Source organism: Balaenoptera physalus (assembly GCF_965194825.1).
Source record: "Balaenoptera physalus genome assembly, chromosome: 15".
Classification (NCBI taxonomy): Eukaryota; Metazoa; Chordata; class Mammalia; order Artiodactyla; family Balaenopteridae; genus Balaenoptera; species Balaenoptera physalus.
In genome coordinates, this window is record NC_138894.1 from 36,070,978 (window position 1) to 36,095,972 (window position 24,995).

The 24,995-nt window shown below is 36.7% G+C and overlaps 1 protein-coding gene across 4 annotated transcripts in view; it reads left to right on the forward strand.

The window, feature by feature from the left end:
• Positions 1 to 24,995, forward strand: part of EXOC6B (exocyst complex component 6B) — a 722,841-nt gene that overhangs the window by 506,321 nt on the left and 191,525 nt on the right. For all 4 annotated transcript variants that reach the window (XM_082426006.1, XM_082426005.1, XM_082426007.1 and 1 more), the window contains one exon: positions 11,244 to 11,385. In XM_082426006.1, the coding sequence (XP_082282132.1) occupies positions 11,244 to 11,385 (142 nt within the window). The remainder of the gene's footprint in view (positions 1 to 11,243; positions 11,386 to 24,995) is intronic.

A 24,995-nucleotide genomic window follows, 5' to 3' on the forward strand; every position in this document is an offset into this window, starting at 1 on the left:
AATAGCAAAATACAAAACCTGTAATGAAGAACTCATTAGGTGAAGTTTTAAAAATGCATTAAATGGGTTTAGCAACGAACTCAACAAAGCAGAAGTCAAGATTAGTAAACTCAAAGATCTATAAAAAAAATCTAAACTTAAACACAGAGAGAAAAAATAATAAAAATTTTAATTTTAAAAATGACAAGGAGCATAAAAGAGAGATGGAACGTAGTTGAAAGGTGTAACATATGTGTCTTTGGAGTGTCAGAAGGAGAGGAGAGAATGAAAATGTTACAGAAGCACTACTTAAAGAAATAATGCTTGAGCATTTTCTATATCTGAAGAATTGCATCAATCCACAGATTTTGGAAGCTTGACAAGCATTGGGATCCCGCTGAGTCTTTGGCTGAATACTAACTGTTCATGTTTAGGGTGAAAAATCCATGAGGTCAGGCAAAAAACAACTTCCAGGGCACAGAAGCTGAGCACAATTGCCAGAATTCACAGAAGGAAGGGAGATGTTCAAGTTCCAACTTGTAAGACGGGAAAGACCCCACTGAACTCCTGAAGCATTCAGTAGAGCTGCCAGAAGAGTGGCTAGTAGAGGGTTCTAAAGTATCATTTATACTGGGCCTGAAGTAACTAGAGAAAAGATGATTCTAATCTCTACATAAAAGTGCATGCCAACAAACCTCAAAATTTCAAACTGAAACAAAAGTAATGGAATTGTTTGCCACAACAAAAGTCAACACTCTTTAAGGAAATTCAGCAAGATAGAGACTGCAATAGGTTAAAGATGCATATTATAAAGCCTAGAGTAACACTACATGTATAAAACAACGAGCTGTAGCTAATAAGCCAAAAGTGGAGTTAAATAGATTCATAAAAATACTCAGTTAATTCAAAAGAAGGCAGAAAAATAGGAAAATGGGAGAGCAGATTGGATGAAAACAAAACTGAGATCAAGGTAATAGACTTAAATCCAACCAAAACAATAAATTGTTTCTATAATTTATATTGTATAAACACTCTGAATAAATGGCAGAGATTGACTATTCTGGATGAATGAAATTATTCAACTATATTCTGCCTATAAGAAACTCACTTTAAATTATAACGACACAGATAGGTTAAAAGTAACAGGAAGGAATAAAGATATACCAAGTAAACAATAGTCATAATAAAGTTGAGTTTCTGTATTAATATCAGGTAAAGTAAATCTCAGAAGAAGGAATATTCTAGGGATAAAGGTTGACATTTCGTAGCGATAAAATGGCCAATTCATCAAGAATATATTACAATCTTAACTGTGTCTGCACTCAGCATTGGATCTTTAAAATGCATGAACAAAAAACAACTGAGGACTGCAAAGATAGACAAATTCACAATCACAGTTAGCTATTTTAACACTCCTTCAGTAACTGATAAAACAAGTAGAATACCAGTAAGGATACTGAAGACTTGAACAGCAATATCAAACCATTTGACTTAATTGGCATTTATAGGACAGTCCACCACCAACAGCAGCCTTGTTTTTTCCAGTGTAAACGGAACATTCACTAAGCTAGAGCATATTCTGGACCATAAAACAAGTCTCAATAAATTTAAAAGGAGTAAAATCATATTGACTATTTTGCCATCCACAACAGAAATAAATTGAAAATTAATAATAGACACATTTATATAGACATAGTGCATCATCTTTTTTTAATATGATGCTGGATTTGATTTGCTATTATTATGTTAAATTTTAGTGTGTGTTTATGTGAGATACTGGTCTATAGTTTTCTGTTCTTGTTTTGTCTTTGCCTTTTATTTTGTTATCTGGGTAGTGTTGATTTCATAAAATAAGTTTAGAAATGTTTTCTCCCCCATCTCTTTTGTGAAGGATTTTGTTTAGAATTGGTTGAATTTCTTCCATAAATATTCAATAGAATTTACTAGGGAATAATCAGGGACTGGAGTTTCTTTGCGGGAAGGTTTTAAAATACAAATTCAATTTCTTTATTAGAAATAAGGTTATTCAATGTGTATGTTTGTGTGTGTGTCTGTGTGTGTGTGTACATGTGATCAACTCAATAGATGCAGAGGAAGCATTTAATTGTCATGAAAAAAACTATCAGCAGACTAATCTAGTCTTATCTAATCTGATAAAGCATATCTATGAAAAACCTACCGCTGATATTTTACCTAATGGCAAAAGACTGAAATTTTTACCCCAAAGGCAAGTATGTTTGCTCTTACCATTTCAATTCAGCGTCCTATTGGAGCTGGTTAGTGCAATATGGCAAGTAAAAGGAATAAAAAGCATGATACTTGAAAGGGGGAAGAATTTAACTTTATTCTTTTTTTAAAAGGTAACACTGGGTTTTTTTTATTTTTACAAAATATTTATTGAAAAAATAAGGAAACCACAAGAAAAAGACTTACAAATTGGACTACATAAAAAACTAAAATTTCTGCATTACAAAATACACAGTACACAAAGTGAAAAAAAAAATAAAGCTACAAAGTCAAAGAAGGCTTGCAGTACATAAAGCCAACCAAGAAACAAAACAAAACAAAAAAAAAAAACAAACCAAAAAAACCCCCACTGTTGTCTATGTAGAAAATCCTAAGAGATCTACAAAAAAAAGATATTAGAACTAATAGTTTAGCAAGATCAAAGAATACAAAGTCACTATGCAAAAAGCAATTCTATTTCTATGTACTAATAATGAAATAATTAGAATCTGACATTTAAAAAATCAATATAATTTAAATAGCATCAAAAAACAGGGAGTACTTTGTAACAAGCAAAATATGTGCAAAACTTGTACATTCAAAACTACAAAACATTGTTAACAAAATTAAAGATCTAACTAAATGGAAAAGTATACTATATTTATGGACTCAATATTGTTAAAATGTCAGTTCTCCCAAAACTAATCTATGGCAGCTCTTCACCAGGCTTCTGGGTGAGAATTAAGCCTTAATGCTCTAAGGCATCCATTATATATAATAAATTAACATTTCTTATATTCATGTAAAATCATACTATCTATACCAATCTTGAGGGAATGATTGTAGATGTTAACAAGCTGATTTTAAGATCTATATGAAAATTCAAAGGGCTTAAAATAGTTAAGACTATCATGAAAAAAAAGGATAATGTTGGAGAACTTTATGCTGCCTGATTTCTATATCTACTCTAAAGCTTTGGCTATTAAGACAGTGAAGTGTTGGCATAAAATTAGACAAAAAGATCAATGCACTAGAATGGGGAGTCTCAAAATAGACCCACACCTATGTGGTCACTTGATTTTCAACAAAGGTGCCTATGCAATGCAGTGGGAGAAGGATGAGTCTTCTCAATAGATGTGTTCAAGCAATCCAGTATTTGAATTGAAAAGAAAATTAATCTTGACATCTACCCTACCCTATAAATTAAGATGGATTATAGAGCTAAACGTGAAAACTAACACAGTAAATTGTCTAAAAAATGTGTGAGAATATCTTCAAGACTTTGACATAGGCAAAGATTTCTTAGACAAGTCACAAAGGGCATGAGCCATGAAAAGAAAAGTTGATACATTGTACTTTATCAAAATTATACATTTCTGATCCTCAAAAAACACCATTAAGGAAGCAAAAAGGCAAGCCACAGAACATGTGAGAGTATTTGCAATACGTGTATGTGACAAAGCAGTCATCCAGAAAAGACAAATATCTTGTACAAATCTCTAAGGAAATGTTAGAGAGTCTGCACTTTGACCTACTCCCAACATGGACAATAAACTTGAACAGGTACTTTACAAAAGAGGATATCCATTTGACCAATAGGCACATGAAAACATGCTTTTAACAGAATTATACATAGGGGAATATAAATTGAAACTGCAGTAAGATGCCACTATACTCTGGTAAAATAGCAGGAATTAAAAAGACTTATAGGGGCTTCCCTGGTGGCACAGTGGTTAACAATCCACCTGCCAATGCAGGGGACACGGGTTTGATCCCTGGTCCAGGAAGATCCCACATGCCACGGAGCAACTAAGCCTGTGTGCCACAACTACTGAGCCTGCACTCTAGAGCCCGCGAGCCACAACTACTGAGCCCACGTGCCACAACTACTGAAGCCCGCATGCTCTAGGGCCTGTGTGCCACAACTACTGAGCCTGTGCTCTTGAGCCCTTGTGCCACAACTACTGAAGCCCACGTGCTCTAGGGCCCGCATGCTGCAACTACTGAGCCCACGTGCTGCAACAACTGAAGCCTGTGCTCTACAACAAGAGAAGCCTAGAGCCCATGCTCCACAGCAACAGAAGCCACCACAATGAGAAGCCCGCACAACGCAACGAAGAGTAGCCCTCACTCACTGCAACTAGAGAAAGCACGCACACAGCAACGAAGACCCAACGCAGCCAAAAATAAATTAAAAAAAAAAAAGACTTATAATACCAAGTATAGGAGAAGATATGGAACAACTCTCATACATTGCTGGTGGGAGTATGAAATAGTATTATCACTCTGAAATTTTGGCAGTTTCTAATAAAATTAAGCATAGAACTACTCTGTGATCCAGCAGTTTCAATCCTAGGTATTTTTCCAAGGAAAATAAATAGTTCCACTTAAAGACTATTCATAATAGCACCCAATAGAAATAACCCAAATAGATATCAATAGGAAAAATGAATAAACAAATTGTGATTTATTCATACTTCTCAGCAATAGAAAAGAAGAAACTATGGATACATGCAGCAACATGGATGAATCTCAGAAACATAGCGAGCAAAAGAAGCTAAGCATAAAAGAGGACACTACTGTAGGGTTCTTTTTATATGAAGTTCAAGAAAGAGGCAAAACAAATCTATGGGGCTGTAAGTCAGAAAAGTTACCTCATGGTGTGGGTGGATCTACTGATTTGAAAGGGGCATGAGGAACTTTCAGGTTTATGAAAATATTTCCTATCTTGATGGCAGTTTTATAGGTTTTTACATATGTAAAGGTCATCAAGCTGTATATTCTGAAGAGCTCCATATGTACTGTTCGTAATTATACCTCAATAAAAGCATGCATAGCAAAAAGTGTTTTTAAAAAGATTTCTGTGTTTCTTGAAAAATGACTGAATAGGAAAGTGAAACAAGTGGTTAAGTCTGAGAACCAGGTTTATGGCGTCTGTTACATCCCTCCTCTGACACCTCCTTCCATCTACATCCTGAGTATGTACTTCCGGTTTTCTTTTGACTATGCTTTTTCCTTCGAGCTTCTTAATTTTTTCATGACAGATTAAGTAGGGATTGTTTACCTTTATTTACTTTTTGTTATGTTTTTCTTATTTTTGATTTATTAGAGGTTCACCATCTCATTGTAGGCTCTACTAAAGTCATCAAATAATACCAAATATCTTGCCCAGGATATATTAACTATCATCCTTGGGCTTCATTTTCTTTAGCTGTTAGGGAACATTTGTTTGTCTAAAATAGGGATTTGTGAATCTTTTAATGAGTGGATGTTTGTGTAGATTCTCTAATTTGAATTTAAGAATGTTCTTTAAGTAGGATTGTAATCCTTCCTAAGACATGGATACAGTTGTGGGAAAATCAACTTGGAGAGGATATGTGATTTTTAAGGTTGTTTAGGTATAAAGATAAAGTAAGACTTTGTCATAGGGTTTCTGCAGCACATGGGAACCAAAGTTCCAAGCATGGGTCCCAGATAACAGGAACATATGGGAAGATCCAGAACTCTATCCTCTGAATGTGGCTTATTTAATGTCCATCCTAAGTAAATAGGAGGCTTAGTACTATGGGAATGAAGTGGCCTCACCCATAGCCATGGGATATTGAGGAAAAAGGAACAAGACAGCTTCCTTGTTCAATGAAGGAAGGGGCAGGCCAAAGAAACTGTCTACAGTAGTGGTCAGGGTAGAAGGTTAAGGAATTAGAGGTATAGGTACACAGAAAGAACGAGCAATTTATAGGGTGGCTTTACTTTACTCTGAGTAGTTCTTACTTGCCTTGCTAGATCAGTTTCTGTGTCTGAACTTTTCTCCATTTCATGGTGAAATAACTCATTAAATAACTAAAGAAAGATAAAATTTGACACACCAAAATGTAAGCAAGGGAGTGTTACTCAGAAAGCAGAGGAGAAATTCGGTGTGAAAAAACAGCTGTCTTTCCTGGCTCTCTTTAAGCATTCCTTACTTTGAAACTTGTTAAGATTATCCAGAGAAAGAGAAATTTGGCTTTGACCACTGAAGTCATTTAGTTAAGATTCTTGACGATCTGGAACTCAGATCTGATCCCAGTAGGTTGACAGAGAGCTGTGGTTGGAGTCCATTCTAAATATCTGCTGTGAATCCAGCGTTCTTTTGATGCTTCCTTAGATGGAGAAGGGAGAAAAAAAAATGTTTTCTTCTTGTCCTCTTCATTCCCTTACCCAAAGTCGCAAAGCAACAGAAGGACAATGTAGCAGCTACCCCAAGGCCTTTTCCTGGGAGGCAGTATCAAATGATTGTTAAGAGCCTTTGGAATTTGACAAGGCTGGATTCACATCCTAGGTCCACGACTTACAAGGTATATTCATATGGCTTAACCTCTCTGTTCTTATCTATAAATAGAGGGTTAAATACCTCACGGGGTTCTTGTGAGAATTATGCGAGAAAATATTTTCAAAACATTTGGCACATAGTCAATGCTCAATAAATGGAAGCAGCTGCTCTGGTGATGGTGGTAGAGTTTGTGGTGATACTGAGGATGATAACGCTTTCTCTAAGCTCTTCACCTCTGCTCACTTGTATTTAGTACTATGACATAACACTTAGTATTGTGTAATTGAAGTATGCAGTAATTGAAAGTAATGATACTGAGCTTTCTGTATTTCTTTGAAGAAGGAATTTGTAAGATTCTTATTTGTCTTAATTGTGTTTAATTGTGTTTTTGTGGAAGAAACAATGGATGATATCTCCCTCTGTGAAGAAGAGAATGAGATACCTCCAAGGCATAAAGTTGGGCGGCAGTGTGTACCTACTTTGCAGTCTAGAGCTATGCTTCATTTAGATATACCAAAATAAAAATGCCATAGTTTCTTTCCTTGCAAATCATGTACTTTTCAAGGAAACGTAAATGCATGAAATGGCAGTGCAGTAAATCATCTAGTGCAAAGTTTTATGGTACAAGTTAAGACAGTAAATAGAGAATAGGAGGTAGATGGAATAATTCAAATTAGAGGATATGAATCTGGGTATATTTTTGAAGTAAATGAGTGGATTTGGTTACCAAAGAGCTACATGGTGAAAATCAAAGAAGTATTTTCATAGATCTTGACTCATGCCCGGTGATGGTTCTCACTGTGGTCATAAGCCTGACTTTGAATTAACAACGTGAATTTAGTCACCAACGTACTCTTCTTCCCTTCCCAAAACTTTTTTTAAAAAGGTATTTTAACAGGCTTGAGAAGTAGTATGAATTATTTAAGTGCTTTGGTAGTTGACTTTCAGTTCATTTAGTTGATATTTATTGGCTGTCTTGGAATACAGAAATATTGTAGCTGCATTAAGAGGCAGTATGATGTTGCCTGTAGAGCTAGTTGTAAGGTCTTGTGACTCAAATCTCACTGCATCCCAGGTTCCTCATATGTTCAAAATATGATGATAATACTTAGGTCATTTTTCATCTTGTCTGGCATTCTGTTTCTATTTCTTGTGTAGTCTCTGTACACTGAGACTGTCATAGCTTCATAAGATATAACTTACTTGTGATTATCACTGATTTGAAACTGTTCCTGGAGGTATATGCAAAGGCAGTTTTGGTCATTTAGGTTTTGGTCAGTTTAGGTTTTGTTCCAAATTCTTACCCTGTCCTAGAGATTGGCAGTTTGTTCCTAGAAAGAATCTGCTCCATGAAGAGGGTGAAACCACCAATTTTTATTGCTTAGTGTGTTGATTGTTATTGCCTGGGTCTCTGTTTATCCTTTCTTAGAAAATCTGTGGATACCATGGTAGTAATGGAAACCAGAAGTGAAAAAGAGAATGGATAGCAGACTGTGAATTAGCAAAGCTCCAAAGTGCTTTCTAGAATTAGAAAAATATTTAACAATGAAAATATACATTTCTGCAATTATCACTGTGTTTGGAAATGAAGAATTAGCTTGAGGGGAAGTAAGGTGGAAAGTGATTGGAGGACAGTTAAGTAACTCAGTATGTTAGGGTAGTATAACATATGATCATGTATAAGTGCCTTTGGCTCTATTGATTGATATATATTGATATAGACTTGTTTCATGTTAAAGTTAATAAGCTGCTTAATATTTTGAGATGAATAATGAGTCTTAAGTGTCAACTGACTTACACTAAATTACACTTCTAATGAGTGGTAGAGATAAAAATTCAAACTTGGGACTTTCTGACTGTGAGCTATCTTATTTTCATTTTATTAGGCCAGCTTCGTTTCTCCTTGGCAATCTGTTTTGACCATTGGAAACAAGCCTTTCAAATGCTGTCTTCTCAGCCTCCAGCTTAATTGGGCTTTTAGCTCTTTGATTTTTACAACATCTCCATGTTCAGTTTGTTAGGACCTTTAAGTCTTGGCCTTGGCCTGGATAGTTATGCTGGACCACAGTTAAAAAGCATGCCCCAGCAGATACTCAGTATTTGAAGAGTTGGCTCCTGAACTACAACTGACTTACCTGTTTGGACCTAGTTTTTATGTCTTGGATAACCTGTTAACCCTGTTATTATCTGGATCTGTTTTTGCCCAGCTGTTCCAGTATAAGACAGTATAACATTTAGTGTTGCTTTTTAGGTGATGATTTACTGGAAAGATACAGATTTAGGATTGTGTAGAAGTAATAAATAGCTGTATGACTTTGTCTAAATTTCTTAACCTTGCGGAGAACCTTAGTTTATTCATCTACAGGAAAGGAATAATACCAACTTCTTGGGTTGATTGTGAGAATTAAGTGAAATAACGTAAGATGTCAGCTGCCTAAGTATAGCACATCTTGGGCATATAGTAGTGTCCAAGAGACAGTAGTTTCTTTCCCTTTTCTCTGCCTTCTGATCTGCAGTGTTGTCTCTGGACATCTGCTCTAGTCTATCCTCATTTCTTCACTGCACGCCCACTCTCATTGTTGAAAAGCCATAGGGCTTCTCACAACTTTGATCTGCCCCCTCTGATTCTTCTCATGGGGCATAGCCTGACAATTACGTTAAACTCTATGCCTCCTTGGTGATACCTGTTCCAGGTCTCCAGGGGGTTTAGTTGAAAGCATGCCATTTAATATGTATTTCTTTTACATAACTTTTCTCTTTAGGATTCTTTATGCTTCCATTGCCTCGTTCCGACTTGGTCTCTACGGTATTCCCTACTTAAGTATTTCCATTTGTTGTGTTAAATCACCCACAGAGTGTGAGTCTTCAGAACCTACAAACAGAACCATAGAGGAGAAACATTTTTAGAATGTGTAATATAATAAGTCATTGTTTATTACTCTGTTATTTTTATTCTATAAAATAATATTTTAGTCAAATAAAAATTTAGAAGATATTCAATCTCACAAAATAATCAAAGACATAAAAATCATAAAGTATCTCTTGTTTAATTAGTAGAAGAATTTGTAATAGTACTCAGTGCTGGTGATTATGCAATTAAGTGATACTCTAGGAAATATCTAGGGACATTGTAAATCAGAATATACCATAGGCAAAGCAGTTTATAGTTAGATATTTGGAAATCTGGCTTCCACCTGTGTTCCTCTTCATGTATACACATGTGCATTATGAATCACAATACATTGATACCCCTCATTCTGGTAGATTTGAGAAATAATCTTAAAGGAATTATCCAAAGTATATAAAAAGTCATGCAAATTTTAAAATTCATTCTGGTATTATTTGTTATATGTTTTTCCATTTAAAGCCTGCTAACTTTTGTGGAAGGCCCTGGCCCAGTGAAACGTATGAAAAATATATATATTAAAAAACTATAGTCAGAATCTGGCATTTTCATGAAGACCGACATTACTCTATGACCTACTCTGTTTATAATAGCGAAAGAAAAAAAAAAAGAAACAACCTAAATCTCCAACAACAGAAGAATGGACAAATAAATTCTGGTATACTCCTAAAATGGAATACTGTGGAATAATTAAAGGAATAAACTACAACCACATGTATTTCATTTATAAACATTCACATTCATAACATTGAACCAAAAACGCAAGTTGTAGAAGGACATCCTTTGTAATACAGAAAGTTTCAAATACATAAAATAGTAAAAATATTGTTTCTTATTATATACTTGTCATATAGTATTTTTATAATACAAATGGTATATTCAACACAAGAAACGGTCACCTCTGGGGAGAAGGAATAAAATGATTTAAGGAGGTCATATAAGGGCTTTAACTATATTTGTAATGTTTAGTATATACATAAGTGTTCATCATATAATTCTACATATCTTTCTGAATGACTGAAGTATTTCATGATTTCAAAAAAGAAGGATCCACTGACTAATATGAGGACTCAGACTTTTTCAAACTTACCCTGTTTTTCAGACTAGATGATAACAAAAATAAAATGGATATATATCTGGGGAAGAAATGGATATATCTTTCATGATGTATAACTTAGACCTGGAACTAAGATATAATTCACTAGTGTAAAGTGAATCTTTTAAAGAAGATGGTAAAATACTAATTTTAATATCAGTATTTAAAAAATTAGCTTAGAGTGTGTGTTCATAAACCTCAGTGTTTATTTTTTAAGAAAACAAAATTTATCCTTTTAATTATTTTTTTCAGAAAACCATTTTGTTTTAAACCATTCTTTTCATTTTATATGTGTTAAATCATAAAGTAGTAAACACTTTGGTTTCAAGATAAGTTAGGAATTGTTTACATTCGCTTTTTAAGAATTATGGTATTTTTAGAAGGGACTCTGAAATTTATTCTCTGTGGAAACATTCCTTCTCAGTTTAATTAAGATTTTGAATATTGTTAATCTATTGTTGATTTAGGAAGAAAGCACTTCGTAAATAAATAGCTGGTCTTTATGAATTTTAGCTGAGTGTTATACTGACATGACTGATGGTAATGGAGCTAAATATTTAAGATGTTTGCCATGAGGTGCTATTAATTTCAAAGTTATTTGAATGCAAGGGTTATCATGATGGAGAAAACCTTTAAAGAAATTGCTAACTGAAAAATAAATGATTTTAATTTTCGTTGGAATTTCATTTTAATCCATCAGCCTTATGATTTACATTCTTGTATTTCAGGGAAAGGTGGCCCAGACAGCATGTATGTCAGCTTGCAAGCATTTAGCCACGTCCTTGATGCAACTTTTGCTGGAAGCTGAAGTAAGGCAGCTCACCTTGGGAGCATTACAGCAGTTCAACTTGGATGTCAGAGAATGTGAACGTAAGACAGTAAACCATCTCTTTGCTTATTTTGTTATACCTGCATATTCACTTCTGTGGAAAAAAAAGTTTTAGGGCTGTGGGGTTTTGGTCCTAATGGAGTCGAAGAGTACTAGAAATAAGAGTCTGTCACCAAGCTAATTTGAACACCCAAGAGTGCCTAGGCCCGTATGTAGAGCAAAGAAGATCCCTGGCATGGAAGTTTGCAGTCTAGAGGGGGATACAAGGCAGACATGCATTTAATACACACCAAAGAAAACCTGATTAGTTCAAAGACTTCAAAAGAATGCAGCTCTCAACCATTTCCTTTTTATGTTGTATTTGAAAACTATTTTTTCATCTTATCTGCAAACTCTTCTTAGTCTAAAGAACGAATGGAGTATGCATTTATCAGTCAGAAATGCTTTCTATGACAGGTAGAAACAGAAAACCTTAGACAGAGTGGTTAAACTAAATAGGTTTTATTTTTCTCAGAGGCAGTGAGTTGCTGTATTAATTTAGTTGCTCAGTGATGTGATCAAGGACCCAGGCTCTTTTGTTCCCTCTCTTCTGTCATACTTAGAATTTTCCTCCTCATACATATTATAGTCAGAAGGGACTCACATTCAGTGCAGGAGGGAGGTGCCAGCATCACCTATTTTTTTATTAAAAAAATTAAAATCTTTTCAGTAAACCCGTAACAAACTTCCCTGTGTGTCTCATTGGTCAAAATATAGTTGTGTGGTTGCCTCCAGCTCTCAGGGAGACTGGGAGATTGAGTATGTGGCAAAGAGAAAGAGGAGCATCATTATTGACATAGTTGATTTATCATGAATTGTCTACTTGGAATTAAACACAAAATCAGGCTCTGGTTAGCAAGGAAGAAGGAACAAATGAAGAGTGTTGTGGTGTTCATTGTGCCATCAGTGAGAAATGAAAATGAACAAAAATATGACTCCTGGCAACTTTTTTCTGATTCTAGGAAAATTAAAATAGTGGAAAATTATATGAGTCTGCTAATACTTCTGCCCCACCTTTTAATTTTTTTACTGTTTATTGGTTTCCCTTGGTTGACTTTTTTTTTTTTTTTCTGGCCACACCACACAGCTTGCAGGATCTTAGTTCTCTGACCAGGGATTGAACCTGGGCCCCCTGCAGTGGAAGCACGGAGTCCTAACCACTGGACTGCCAGGGAATTCTCCTGCTTGGTTGACTTTTGATGGCTGGAAATTAAGGCTTAATTGGCTATGCTATTTTTAATTAATTAATTAATTAATTAAGACTTCCAGTTCCAGCCATCACAGAGTAACAGGTATCAAGGTCACCCTTCTGCCATAAACAGCTATAAAACTGGATAAACTGTATGAAACAACTTTTTTCATGCATTAGACAGCAGCACAAGGCTATGATCCTTCAGAGGGGAAATGTACAAGGTAAGCTTGACATTTACTCTTGTTTTCTGTCTGGGGGCACTATCCAAACACAGCACAGGAAAGTAGAGCCCGAATAAAAAGCAGTGTTTTGCACAGAAACCCCCCCCAGAAATTGGCTTATAAGGCTGTTGAGGCAGCTTAGGTTTGTGGAGAAAGGTACCTGAGAGCAAGGAGTTGTTTAAAGAAGTTGCTCCAGAAATCTGCATTGGAGAGCCCTTGAGTCTTTGATCAAAAACCAAGTTGCCATGTGTGGTGTGAAACTCTGGGAGGCTTAGCGGAGAATAGCCACTGAGGATCTGTGAGCTGAATAGGAATGCCAGTGGTCACAGAGTGCTAGGAAACACTGGAATTCTGACCAACCAGAGCGGAGAGACCACCTTAACATATTGTGCATTCAGTAATACCCCAGAAGGTTAGGCATTAAGAATGCTATTCAAGCTCTAGAGTAAGAGCTAATCTTGAGCCACCCTAATAAAGTGTAATAAGACTTGACAAGATAAAGGTAATCTGCCAGTAAAATAACTGCCTGCCAAAACACTCAACAATCTTTGAAGGAAGAGGAACATGAAAAAGTTTTCAGATTCTCAACCATATAGCATCTACAATTTCACATCAAAAAACTAAAATTCGACATATAAAGAAGTAGGAAAATATGACCCATAACAGAAGAAAAAATGAACAATAGAAATAAACCCACTGATTATACAAATGTTGAAAATAGTGGACAGGGCCTTTAAAAAACTGAATATAAATATATTCAATAACTTAAAGGAAAAAATGGATATAATGCATGACTAGAGGAAATTTTTTCCAGGTTTGATTAAAAAAAGTATTAACTCACTGATTCAAAAAGCTCAACAAATCTTTAGCAAGATAAACATATAGCCACACCCAGGCACATTATGGTCAGATTGCTAAAAATAACAGCAATAAAAGAGAAAATCTTAATAGCAGAAGAAAAGACACATTACATAATAAAGAGCAATGATAAGAATTACTGCTAATTTCTTATCAGAAACAGTGCAAACCAGAAGGCAGTAGAGGAACATCTTTAAAATCCTGAAAGAAAGAAAAAAAAAATGCCTGTTAACCTTAACCTGAAAACTCTTTATCTTGTGAAAAATATCCTTCAAACATAACGGTAAAATATAGACATTTTCAAATAAACAGAAGTTGAGAAAATTTGTCACCAGAAGATCTATACCACAACACATTTAAAAGGTAGTTTTTCAAGTTGAAAGGAAATTATACTAGATGTCAACCCAGCTCTACAGTGCAGATCACATTGTTCAAAGATGTCTACCACAATATCTCTTTTCCTAGAATCTTGACACTACCTTATTAAGAACTGACATCTATTAGAGGGAAATGCACAGTATTGTATGCATATTCAAAATTATTTAATTGAAAAAAAAAAAGAATCAACCTCTAATTTCCCTTCTCTTGAATCTGGGCAAGCTTGTGACTTGATTGTAACCAATAGAATGTGGCAGAAGTGGCCTTTGTAACTTCTGTGGCTGGATCATAAAAGACAGTGCAGCCTCCATCTCCTTAGTTAGCTGCTGTATAAAAAGTCCCACTACCCTGAAGCCTCCATGCTGTGAGGAAGCCTAAACCAGCTCACTTGGAGAGACCACATGGAGGAGCTCTGATACGTAACATTTAAAATTTTATGCTGTTGGTACTGTATTTTGTTGCATTCCTTTAAATAGTGCTAGGTTTTGTTCTGACCTGGATTTACTTTACTTGGCTGGATCCTTTCAAGGTTTGCTTTTTCGTTTATATTGGGTCTAGAGCAGACTTTCGTCTAGGTCCTATTTAAATCCCAAATCTAAAGCAATGCCATTTTGAAGGATTCTAGGCCGTGCCCCAGGTATCTGAAGATCTTTCAACTCTGGCTGATGGAAACCCAAAGTATGCCCAGCTCTGTAAGAGCTCCACAAATTATTCTGCCTATTCCTCTCTGGTGATTCTTTCCCCAGCCTTGGGTAGTTTCTTCTCATACATGCACAGATTGGTACTCAGCCAGATATTCAGTGGGAGTCTTTTGTAGTTTTCCTTTTGCAGCTCCCTCCATCTAGTCATTGGCCCTGCAAATACCAGCTGCCTTGGCATTCTGGACTATAATCTCTGACTTTTCAACTCAGACTGCCACGCTTTGTTTGTGTTCCTTCCCTTTGTCCGCTATGTATCACACCCTGGAAACTGCTGCTAGATATGCTCACCTGGTTTGTTTTCTTTCTTTCAGGGATCACAGCCCTGCACTGATTGTTGTCTAATATCTAAAACCATTCTTTCAGATGCTTTTTCCAGTTTTTCTTTTTTTTTTTCCAGTGGGAAGATGTCTTCTTCCTATTACTCCATCATGAAATTAAGTGAATTCCATCATGAAATTAAGTGAATTCCATCATGGAATTAAATGAATATCTTTTCAAGGTTTTTCTTTTTTTATAAATTTATTTTATTTATATATTTTTGGCTGCATTGGGTCTTCGTTGCTGCGCGCGGGCTTTCTCTAGTTGCGGTGAGCGGGGGCTACTCTTTGTTGCGATGTGCGGGCTTCTCATTGAGGTGGCTTGTCTTGTTGTAGAGCACGGGCTTTAGGCACACGGGCTTCAGTAGTTGTGGCTCATGGGCTCTAGAGCGCAGGCTCAGTAGTTGTGGTGCACGGGCTTAGTTGCTCTGCAGTATTTGGGAATCTTCCTGGACCAGCGCTCGAACCCGTGTCCCCTGCCTTGGCTGGCGGATTCTTAACCACTGCGCCATGAGGGAAGCCCAAGGTTTTTCTTTTTTAATTTTATTTTTTATAGAAGTAATACCTGCTCTTTGTGGAAATTTTTGGGGAAAAAAATACAAAAAAATTATGATCTCATCATTCAGAAATAAGTACAATTCCAGGGCTTCCCTGGTGGCGCAGTGGTTGGGAGTCCGCCTACCATTGCAGGGGACACGGGTTCGAGCCTTGGTCCGGGAAGATCCCACATGCCGCGGAGCAGCTGGGCCCGTGTGCCGCGGCTGCTGAGCCTGCACTCTAGAGCCGGCGAGCCACAGCTGCTGGGCCTGTGTGCCACAACTGCTGAAGCCCATGCACCTGGAGCCTGTGCTCCGCAGCAAGAGAGGCCACCGCAGTGAGAGGCCCGTGCACCACAATGAAGAGTAGCCCCCGCTCACCTCTACTTGAGAGAGCCCGTGCACAGCAGCCAGAACCCAACACAGCCAAAAATAAATAAATTAATTAATTAAAAAAAAAAAAAACTGGGATCTGAGATTTTAAAAAAAAAGAAGAAATAAGTACAATTCTAGGGATTACATCCAGACATGATAACATCCAGCAGCCACAGAATTGTTTCTAGAAGCCATCCACTGGATTCCTTGCATCTAGTTAGCCAGAATTGTTTTACATGGCTCTGTCTTAACCAATTACTTCCCAGGAGAATGAAAACATAATGATTGGCTAAAGCAGTCAAGATTGATTCTTAATGTTGAATACGAAGTCATCATTTTCTGAGTCTTGAGGAATAGTAGAACCTCATTCTGATATAAATAAAAGGGAGAAAAAGGCTTTGGGGTAGGTGACCAACCAATACCAATGGTTGAACAGCAAAGCCTGATGAATGATTGGGAATAACTCGATCAAAATGACTGCATTTTTGATAGAGCTGAAAGGTAAAGAGGGATGGAGGGTAATAAGCTACAATATATGAGCCTTGAGGAAGAGGAGTAATGGTCTGAGAGAAGCACCGATGAATAAGGAAAATGCCCATCTTATAGCCGGATCCTGAAGTACATTTTTTGTAGAAGAATGAACAGCTTCTATTTTAGAGAACTATAGGCGAACTGGTATCCTTAGCAGAGAGCCAGCTTTCAGTTAAGACTAAGAGGTAGAGAGATCATTTAATGGAAAGATGGAAACTATGAAAATAGTTAGTTAACTATGGCAGAGGGGTTCCAGAGAGCCAGTGTCTTGCCTGAAAAGCCATTCAATATTTGTAATAGCCTTTCAGACTTAGGATCAGCTTGACGCTAACATTTGTGAGGCATGGCAGTGCCTCTAATAACCATATTACCACTGAAAGTTTTTCCCCATATATTTAGAGGCACCAAGGTTCATTGATTTAGAATTTAATGTTTCATTTCTGATTGGCATTAATTTGTCTGTCAAAAAACTTTCCATGGACATTTATTTTAATTTAAAAGAAAGAATTCTATGTCTTTTGCTATACCATCCCCCTCATTTTCTTCTTTACATGCTCAGTGGTCTATAAAAAATCTTAAAGAAATGGTACATAAGATTCACATAACTATACAGAGGCGTATAAAAGCAGCCCCAAATGACAAGATAATTAACACTTACATCTTTCTACCCGGTGGTGTGTACGTGAGGTATTTTTGCTATTGTCTGTGAGTCATTGGAAGAACTGTGTATAGGTCCTGAAAGAAATAAAACTTTGGACAAGATAGAATGTGAATGTATCTTGAGTGTTTGACTCTGAGGCCTGGGATGCCACTTTGTTAGATCCCAAATACATACAGAAATTATATGCATGCAAGCCTGAGATATTCAGCTAGTATAGTGTAGTCATTAAGAACACAGATTTGAGAGTCAGCTCAATCAGATGTTCAAGTCACCACTTCTTTTTAGTGTGACCATATATAAATTATTTAACCTCTCACAGCCCCATTTATGAAATAGGAATAATAATAGAACCTAATATTACAGGAATGGGGTCAGAATTAAATGAGATAATGCATAAAAGGGTTTATTTCATGGCTGGCAAAATATTAAATATGCAATAAGGAGTAGCTTCTCCTGTTGTTATCATTATCAGCAGCAGCAACAACAGCAGTAATAAATATCCAGCAACTCTCAGAAGGTCTTTTGCAGACCACGCAGACCTTTGTCTGTAGTTTGTGAATCAGTTAGGTTTGGAGATGCCCTTTTATTCAATGTAAGTTTTGCTTTTTGTAGTTATCTGTCGAACTTCTGTAGTTTTTCTGAAAGTTATCATCCAGAACTGATGACTTTCTAATTCTCAGCCTATGCTTTTGCAAGAAATCAATTAGTTAGCTCAGATGTTTACTAGAGATGGTAACTACTGCTTTGGATGCCACTATCTAATAGGAGTGTTGTTGATTCTTACTGACAGGCTAATCAAACCAAGTACCTTTATGGTGAAGATTATTAGGATTTAGGAGATGTGAAGAAAATATTCCTTTCCCTTTAAAAATTGACAGTGACCTCTGGGTATTTCTGCTCTATATGAATTTCTTCTTATATCTCCATATGTTCGTATATCTTATATTTGGTTTTGGGTATTGGAACACTGGATCCCGACACAGAAACTGGATTTGAAATACTAGCAGGTCTCGATGACCTAATACTTACCTCCTTGATCAGATCTGGGCTACTGTAGCATTCATGTACTAGGATGTTCAGTCTGTGTCTGGATTTGGAATTTCCAGACCTTTTTCTTTGTATATTCTAAAAATAAGGAGGTCTAGGTTCATATTCCAGCTCACCTACTTGTTAACAGCGCTAATTCAGTAATCTGTTCATTTATTCAACAAATATATGTGGAGCCCCTACCCCTACTTTGCATGGTACTACATGCAAAGTACCATGCTGGAAGCTTGAGAAAAAATGGGAAACCACTGATGTTAAATAGGAGAGTGACTTGATTAGATTTGTGCTTTTGGAAGGAACTCTGCAGTTTATCAGGGGCCTCAGAGATCAGTTATAAGGCTGTTGCAGTAATCCATGATGGAGATGATTTGGAAGCTTCAGCATATTTATGTTCAAGCCATTGGAGTGAATAAATCAACTCATCTACCCTCCCTGAGTCCATCAGTGAACTAGAAATATTAATCCCTGCTATAGTTTTCTCACAGTATTGTTATGAAGTCAAATAAGATACTATGCATAAAATCATTTGTAAACAGCCATGGAAATTTTATTTATTACAGTTATCATTTCTTTATACATATGCTTTCATGTGTTTTTGTCTTGTTTTCTTTCCCGCTTCCATTGTTATATGGTTTATAATGTTAAATATTTCAGTTTTTAGTTGTCTTCTCAGGTTCCTATATTATTCAAAAGATTGGCATATTAAAAATATAATATAATTAATCCAAATCCAGGGGACATTTGGTTGTGAGGAAATGCAGCAGCAATTGCATCTTTTAAAATTTAGTGTAATCCATCTTTTCGCAGGGCCCATCACCTTTTGCACAGAATAGACCGAGTCCCTGTACAGAAAGGTAATAGAATGCATCTTGCCAAATTCTCAGTTCTTTGATGGTCAAGTTAATCTGAGCTTGGGAACAAGGACTCCAAAGCCTTCCATTTCACCCTTCTTACCATAATAGCCCTTACTTTACAGGTCAGGAAACCAATGTGGAGAATCCGCCTAAACTCAGGATTTAATGAAACAACTTTAGAGTAGATTCATGATCTCACTGAGCCTGCTATGATATAAAATATTAGCAGAACACCATTTGTCACTTAACTCCATAGACCCCACTCTAACTGAAAGATCAGATTGCTTTCTGCATCCCTAGAGAAGTAGTTTTAGCTCAAGGCTAAAAAAAAAAGTCAGGATCTAATAGTCCAGGACTGAAAAGTTTGAATTTTCCATCTCTTAGTATATATTCACTAAAAGAAATGACTGCAAGTTCCCTTGTGTGGTATAGCAGGCTCTCCTCTGACTCAGGTGTGAGATGTTTTAGCAGATCTTAATCGGGCAAACCTTAACAGGCTTGCTTATGATTTTGCACTGGGGCTTCTGAACTAAGGAATCTTTGTAAAGCGATCTCTCTGAACCTTAAGTACCAGGCCCAAACACCCGCTATTTGGGGTAACTGTATTCACTTATTTTTATTTTCTTCATTACTTGAGCCCAGCTATCCTTGACTCTCCACGTCCATATAGTTAATTATGCACCATTGGTCACTCCCCACAAGAGTCTGTCTTAAGCCTTCAGGCATTCCTTTACCAATCTCTTCCTGATGTGAGGGAGACAGAAGAGAAGTGAGTCCTCAGGACCCTGGTCAGAAGCATAAGGGAAACAAATGTGACAGGTCTTACTATCATTCTTCTCTTGCGGCCTTTGAAGTTTACATTTTACAAAAGGAGTTTTGGTCCTTAATAACTAAGCCAGTACTAAACCCAAACTGCATCGGCCTACCAAACAAACTGTTAAAGTGACTACCAGCTCGTACATTAAATCAAGCCTCTCCAATGAGATGCCCAATAGTAATTAATTTGTCATTCAAAATTATGTTTAGTCATCCTTGAATAACTAGTACAAAATGCGTATCCACACAAGTTTGTTTTTTTTTTTTTTCTTGCGATTCCTTAGAAAACTCTTACATTCCCTTCTGAGTATAATTCTTTTCTCCCCTACTCTTATTTTGCATATCACCCTTGAGCCCATGTTGTGTTTAGGTCCTAGTCACAGGACAAGATTCAATGAGGGATAGAGTAGGGCAGAGTGCTACCCTTCTCTGGCAAGGGAGATACAATAGAAAGCGTTCTGGAGAAGGCTGAGGGATCAAGGTTTCACAATTTCGCTTAGCACCCTTGCATTTATCAAGGAAATATGGTAAAAGTATGAAGACAGCTGGTGTATCAGTTCATAGATCAGTTTGTGCTCTTGATTTTCAGCTCACCCAGCTATCCAGCTGCAGACAGAAGGGGATTATTATAGTGGTGCCTCACGATGGTTCTGTGTTTTCTTGGATTTTTGAGCTATGCATTCTAGCGAGGACCAGAGTGCCCCATTTTCATTGTAAGTTGCCCAGTGTTATTAAAAGCTTTCACATGAAAGCTTTCCATATTCTTCAGTTTCTTTAAATTGAGCAATGGCAGGACAACCTAGTCCTCCAGAGTTTCACCCTCAATGGGAACTTGTTCCCGGGTGACTTAAGATAATACCTTAATTATGAGCTTGGCTGCCACATTCCATAGACTGTTGACTTCTCATCCTGGGAAATGAAAGGATGCCTTAATGCCCTTTTCCCTGCCATCACCTGTTAACAAGTTCCAAATATAATACATTTCCTCTAAAGTATTTGTTTTGCCAGCTCAATCCCTAATAATCTGTCTTAATTAAATTATGTTTATTTGCAAGGAACAAAAATTCATTCAAAACAGTTCAAGAAAAGAGGAGGACTTATTTTGAATATATGGATTTCATAGGATCCAAGAAAAAGGTAAACAGCAGATCATGTCTGCACACTCCTGTCTCCTTAGCCTCTAGCACAGTGCCTGACATATGGTACTTGCTTAATAAATATTTGTTGAATGAATAAAAATGACTCAGTTAGCAACTACCTAAGTTTCTGGATCTTTTTGGTCAGCTCTGAAGATGGAAGGGAGTAGAAGTAGGAAGTGGCTTGGGATGGAAGTCATGTGATATGAATAGCAAGACAACCAGGGATGTAGTTGGAATCCTAAGGAATACTCTCTTAGGAGGATGTACAATTGGCAACTTGAGTACACATATCCTACCACCAACTTCTATGGATTATCAAGCCATTCTTGCCACCAACAGTCAATTCTCAATATATCATCTGTATAATATATAATAATTAAAATCAGAGGTAATAAAAACAGATTGACCTTTGAAACCAATCTGTTTCTATCATCTCTGATTTTTGTTATTATATATTGTATTTAGTAGTTTGGGCATACTTTATTCCTCTTCTTAACCTCAGTATCTTTATTTATAAAATGAAGTTACAATTATACTATCTCACAGACTTGTTGAGATGATTAAGTGAGTAACACATAACAAATGCTCAGTAACTGCTAGCTGCCATCCTCATTGTCAAGTGTCATTATCATCATCAGAAAGAGTACTAAGCTGGAAGGAAAGTTGTATTATAACCTCAGTTTTGCCACCAACTTTCTGTGTGATCTTGGGAATTCATCAAACCTGTTTGGGCTTTGGGCTTCTCATTTATAATATGGGAACCCTTGGCTAGATGATTTCTGAGTTTCCATTTAGTTCTAAGACATTACAGTTTATCATGGGAGGGAAGATAGTGTGGATATTTTCATGTGTATGGAAAGTTGTTTTAAGAATTAAATGAGATAATGCATATGAAATGCTTTACAGATCCTAATACACATATATTTGTAACCACTAGTAAATATTAAATATGTTTATTATAGTTTTAATTATAGTTATGTATGATAACATGTTCATCAGGGACTTAGAGTATATGGAAGCAGAAAGCAGGCTTTGAGTGATTGCCATCAGGGGCTCATAAATTTAATGAACATTGGAATAGGGTCGGTAATTTTTTTTCTCAAAGAAACTTTCTATGTAATTGTTCTCCGAGTCTGCTTTATGGTATTTACTTTTGGATAATATTAGTTTAGGAAGAAAGCAAGCTGTCTAGTGAAGACCTAAAGCACTATAGTATCCTGTAGAAATGTCAGTGTGGTTGTGGATAAGATCAGGGTTGCCATGATGAAACGTGTTACTTAAGCAGTCCTGAATTTCAGAAGAGTCTAAAGAGTATGAATACATTTCTTTTGGAAACTTAGTTATTAGGACATGAGTACTAATATAGTACTGATATGACAGATAGATTTAAAGAAGACACGTGGGCTTTCTGTGAGATTTACTTCAATCTTAGAAATGTTACATTGATGTAGCAACTGGTATCATTACATACTGTGGGATTCTTGTGAAAAGTTTTGAGTTTAAATACTTCCTTTCCCATTAAAGTATATATTTTATATTTTATCAGAATGACACTTTTCAAACTGTACCTTAATTATCTTAATTGTACCTCTGCAAGTCTTAAAAAGAGAGCCATTTTAAGAATATGGGGTTTGAAGAGAGACAAATGGAAAAAGTTTGAGCCCAGTAAAATTTTAAAGCTCATCTCCCTAGGTTATATCAAAACAACAGATGCTTCCTTCGTTTGAGGATATGTAATGCCTGAAGATGCAAATTTCCTGTTGTAGACTACTGAAGGACATTTTGTGTGTTTCAGTATCATTGATTTCAGATCCCTTAGCATCTATCCTCAGCCTCATCTTTCTGAATTATAATTTTAAAACAAGTTTTCCCGTTCTGCCTTCTTCCATCTGAGAAACATTAAGGTAAAAAGATTGATGATAGACTTCGAGTTTGTATGCAGAAAAATAAACTTGCTTCCTATAATTTGCAGTGTTCTGCACATGTGAAAATCTAAGGATAATTAGTTATGATTGCTTTAATGTGATGGAGACGATCACTTGTTCTATGAGACAAGCTCTATGGCTAATGAATTTTGTCTTTTGGTTGATTGACTGGTTAATGGAATCAGAAAAAAGATTTTTTGTTTCTTCTGTACAAAAATGCTTTCATTCTCTACTGGAAATAGATACAGGGATTTGGGTAGCCAGTCTTTGTTAGAGCACATCCTTCTTTATTTATTTTATCATTTGTTTTCCCCTTTTCTCAGTTATGTTCTGTATTCTTGTTTCTAATTCTCATTTTGATTCAATATTTGCAGTGAAACTTACAAATTTGCAAGGGAGAATCATTAAGTTGGCAATTATGTATGTATATATATTATATATAGTTATAGTTATCAACATTTCATTCATTCTCTTCATTCCTTGTTTTCTCTGCAAGACCTGGAACACTGTAGATATTCTATACAAGAAACCAGATTTAAAACTCAAGTGCAGTGGGAATTTGTAGGATGAAAATAGAGGCCATAGTCTGGTACTTTCTCAGGCACACAGCTCTCAGTCAATCTATGCAAAAGCTTCCCCAGAAACTTATGGACTGTATGGCTTTGTCTCTCTCCCACTTCCCAGGCCCTTACCAGTTCTTTTTAAAAGCAGGATTGAGGGCTTCCCTAGTGGCGCAGTGGTTAAGAATCCACCTGCCAATGCAGGGGACACGGGTTCGAGCCCTGCTCCAGGAAGATCCCACATGCCGCGGAGCAACTAAGCCCGTGCGCCACAGCTACTGAGCCTGCGCTCTAGAGCCCGCGAGCCACAACTACTGAAGCCCTCATGCCTAGAGCCTGTGCTCTGCAACAAGAGAAGCCACGACAATGAGAAGCCCACGCACTGCAACGAAGACCCAATACAGCCAAAAAAATAAAAAAATAAATAAATTACTTAAAAAAAAAAAAAGCAGGATTGAGCTTGGATTCTCAGGTGTGGGAAGAAAACAAACTGCAGCTATCTTCCCTCTGTCAAAAATAGGCAGTACAAAGCCCTGCTTTGTTTGCTGTTGTCATGCTAGGTGCTATGCTAGGTGCTATGCTATTATGCTATGTTATTATGATGTGCCTTTCTTAGCCATGAAAAGCCCAAACAGAGGGCTTCCCTGCCATTTAAATGGCCATGTCACTTCTCTTTGACTGTCGATGATGGACCCTGTACCCTCTGGAAGGACTTTTCTCAGACATGGATCAGTGAGTAGTGCCCACTCAGCAGTTATTTTGGTTTATGAGCTGAAGTTCCTTGAATTCCAGGAGATAAGGCAGTCATTGTCTCTCTGAACCCATTGCCGGACACCCAGTCATTTGATAGTAGGTGCTGCCAACCTGAGCAGTGAAGGCAGGCAACCTGCTCTTCCTCACCATGGCCTAAGATGCCATCCTTGTCAAGCGAATGGAGATAGATCATGCTGCTCTCACCTTGTTATATATCACTGTCAAACCCTGCTATTGGCTTCCAGAGATCGGCCAACAGAGACAAAGTACTTTTTCTGGTAGCAAATGTTACCTTGGATTGTTTGTGAGGCATTTAAGTGACGAGGAAGTACAAAGGACCTGCTACGTGAAGAATCATAATACCCAGTTAAGCTTCTTTATCTGTGGCAAACCTCCCAATACCCTAAATTCTGTTTGGCTGTTCAGTAAATGCGGTACTTATCCCAGCTCTAAATAAGGACAGTGACTGATTCCTCTTAGAAACTGTTTAGATTTTTCTTCCTAGCTTTATTTCAAGGGATATTTTGGTGGGGGGGGGTGGGGAGGTTGGAGGTGGTAGCAGGAAATTTAACTTAAACAACTGGTAGTTTCCAAAAGTCCATTTTCCTGCTGTATAATTTTGAAAAGGAGAGGAACAGATTATTTTTTTAAGTGATATTCCAAACTTGGTGCTCCTTCCCTCTTTTCCTACATTTTCTATTTTAGCTGTTTCAGGTTTCATTCCTTATTTTTTCTCAACTTTGAGACC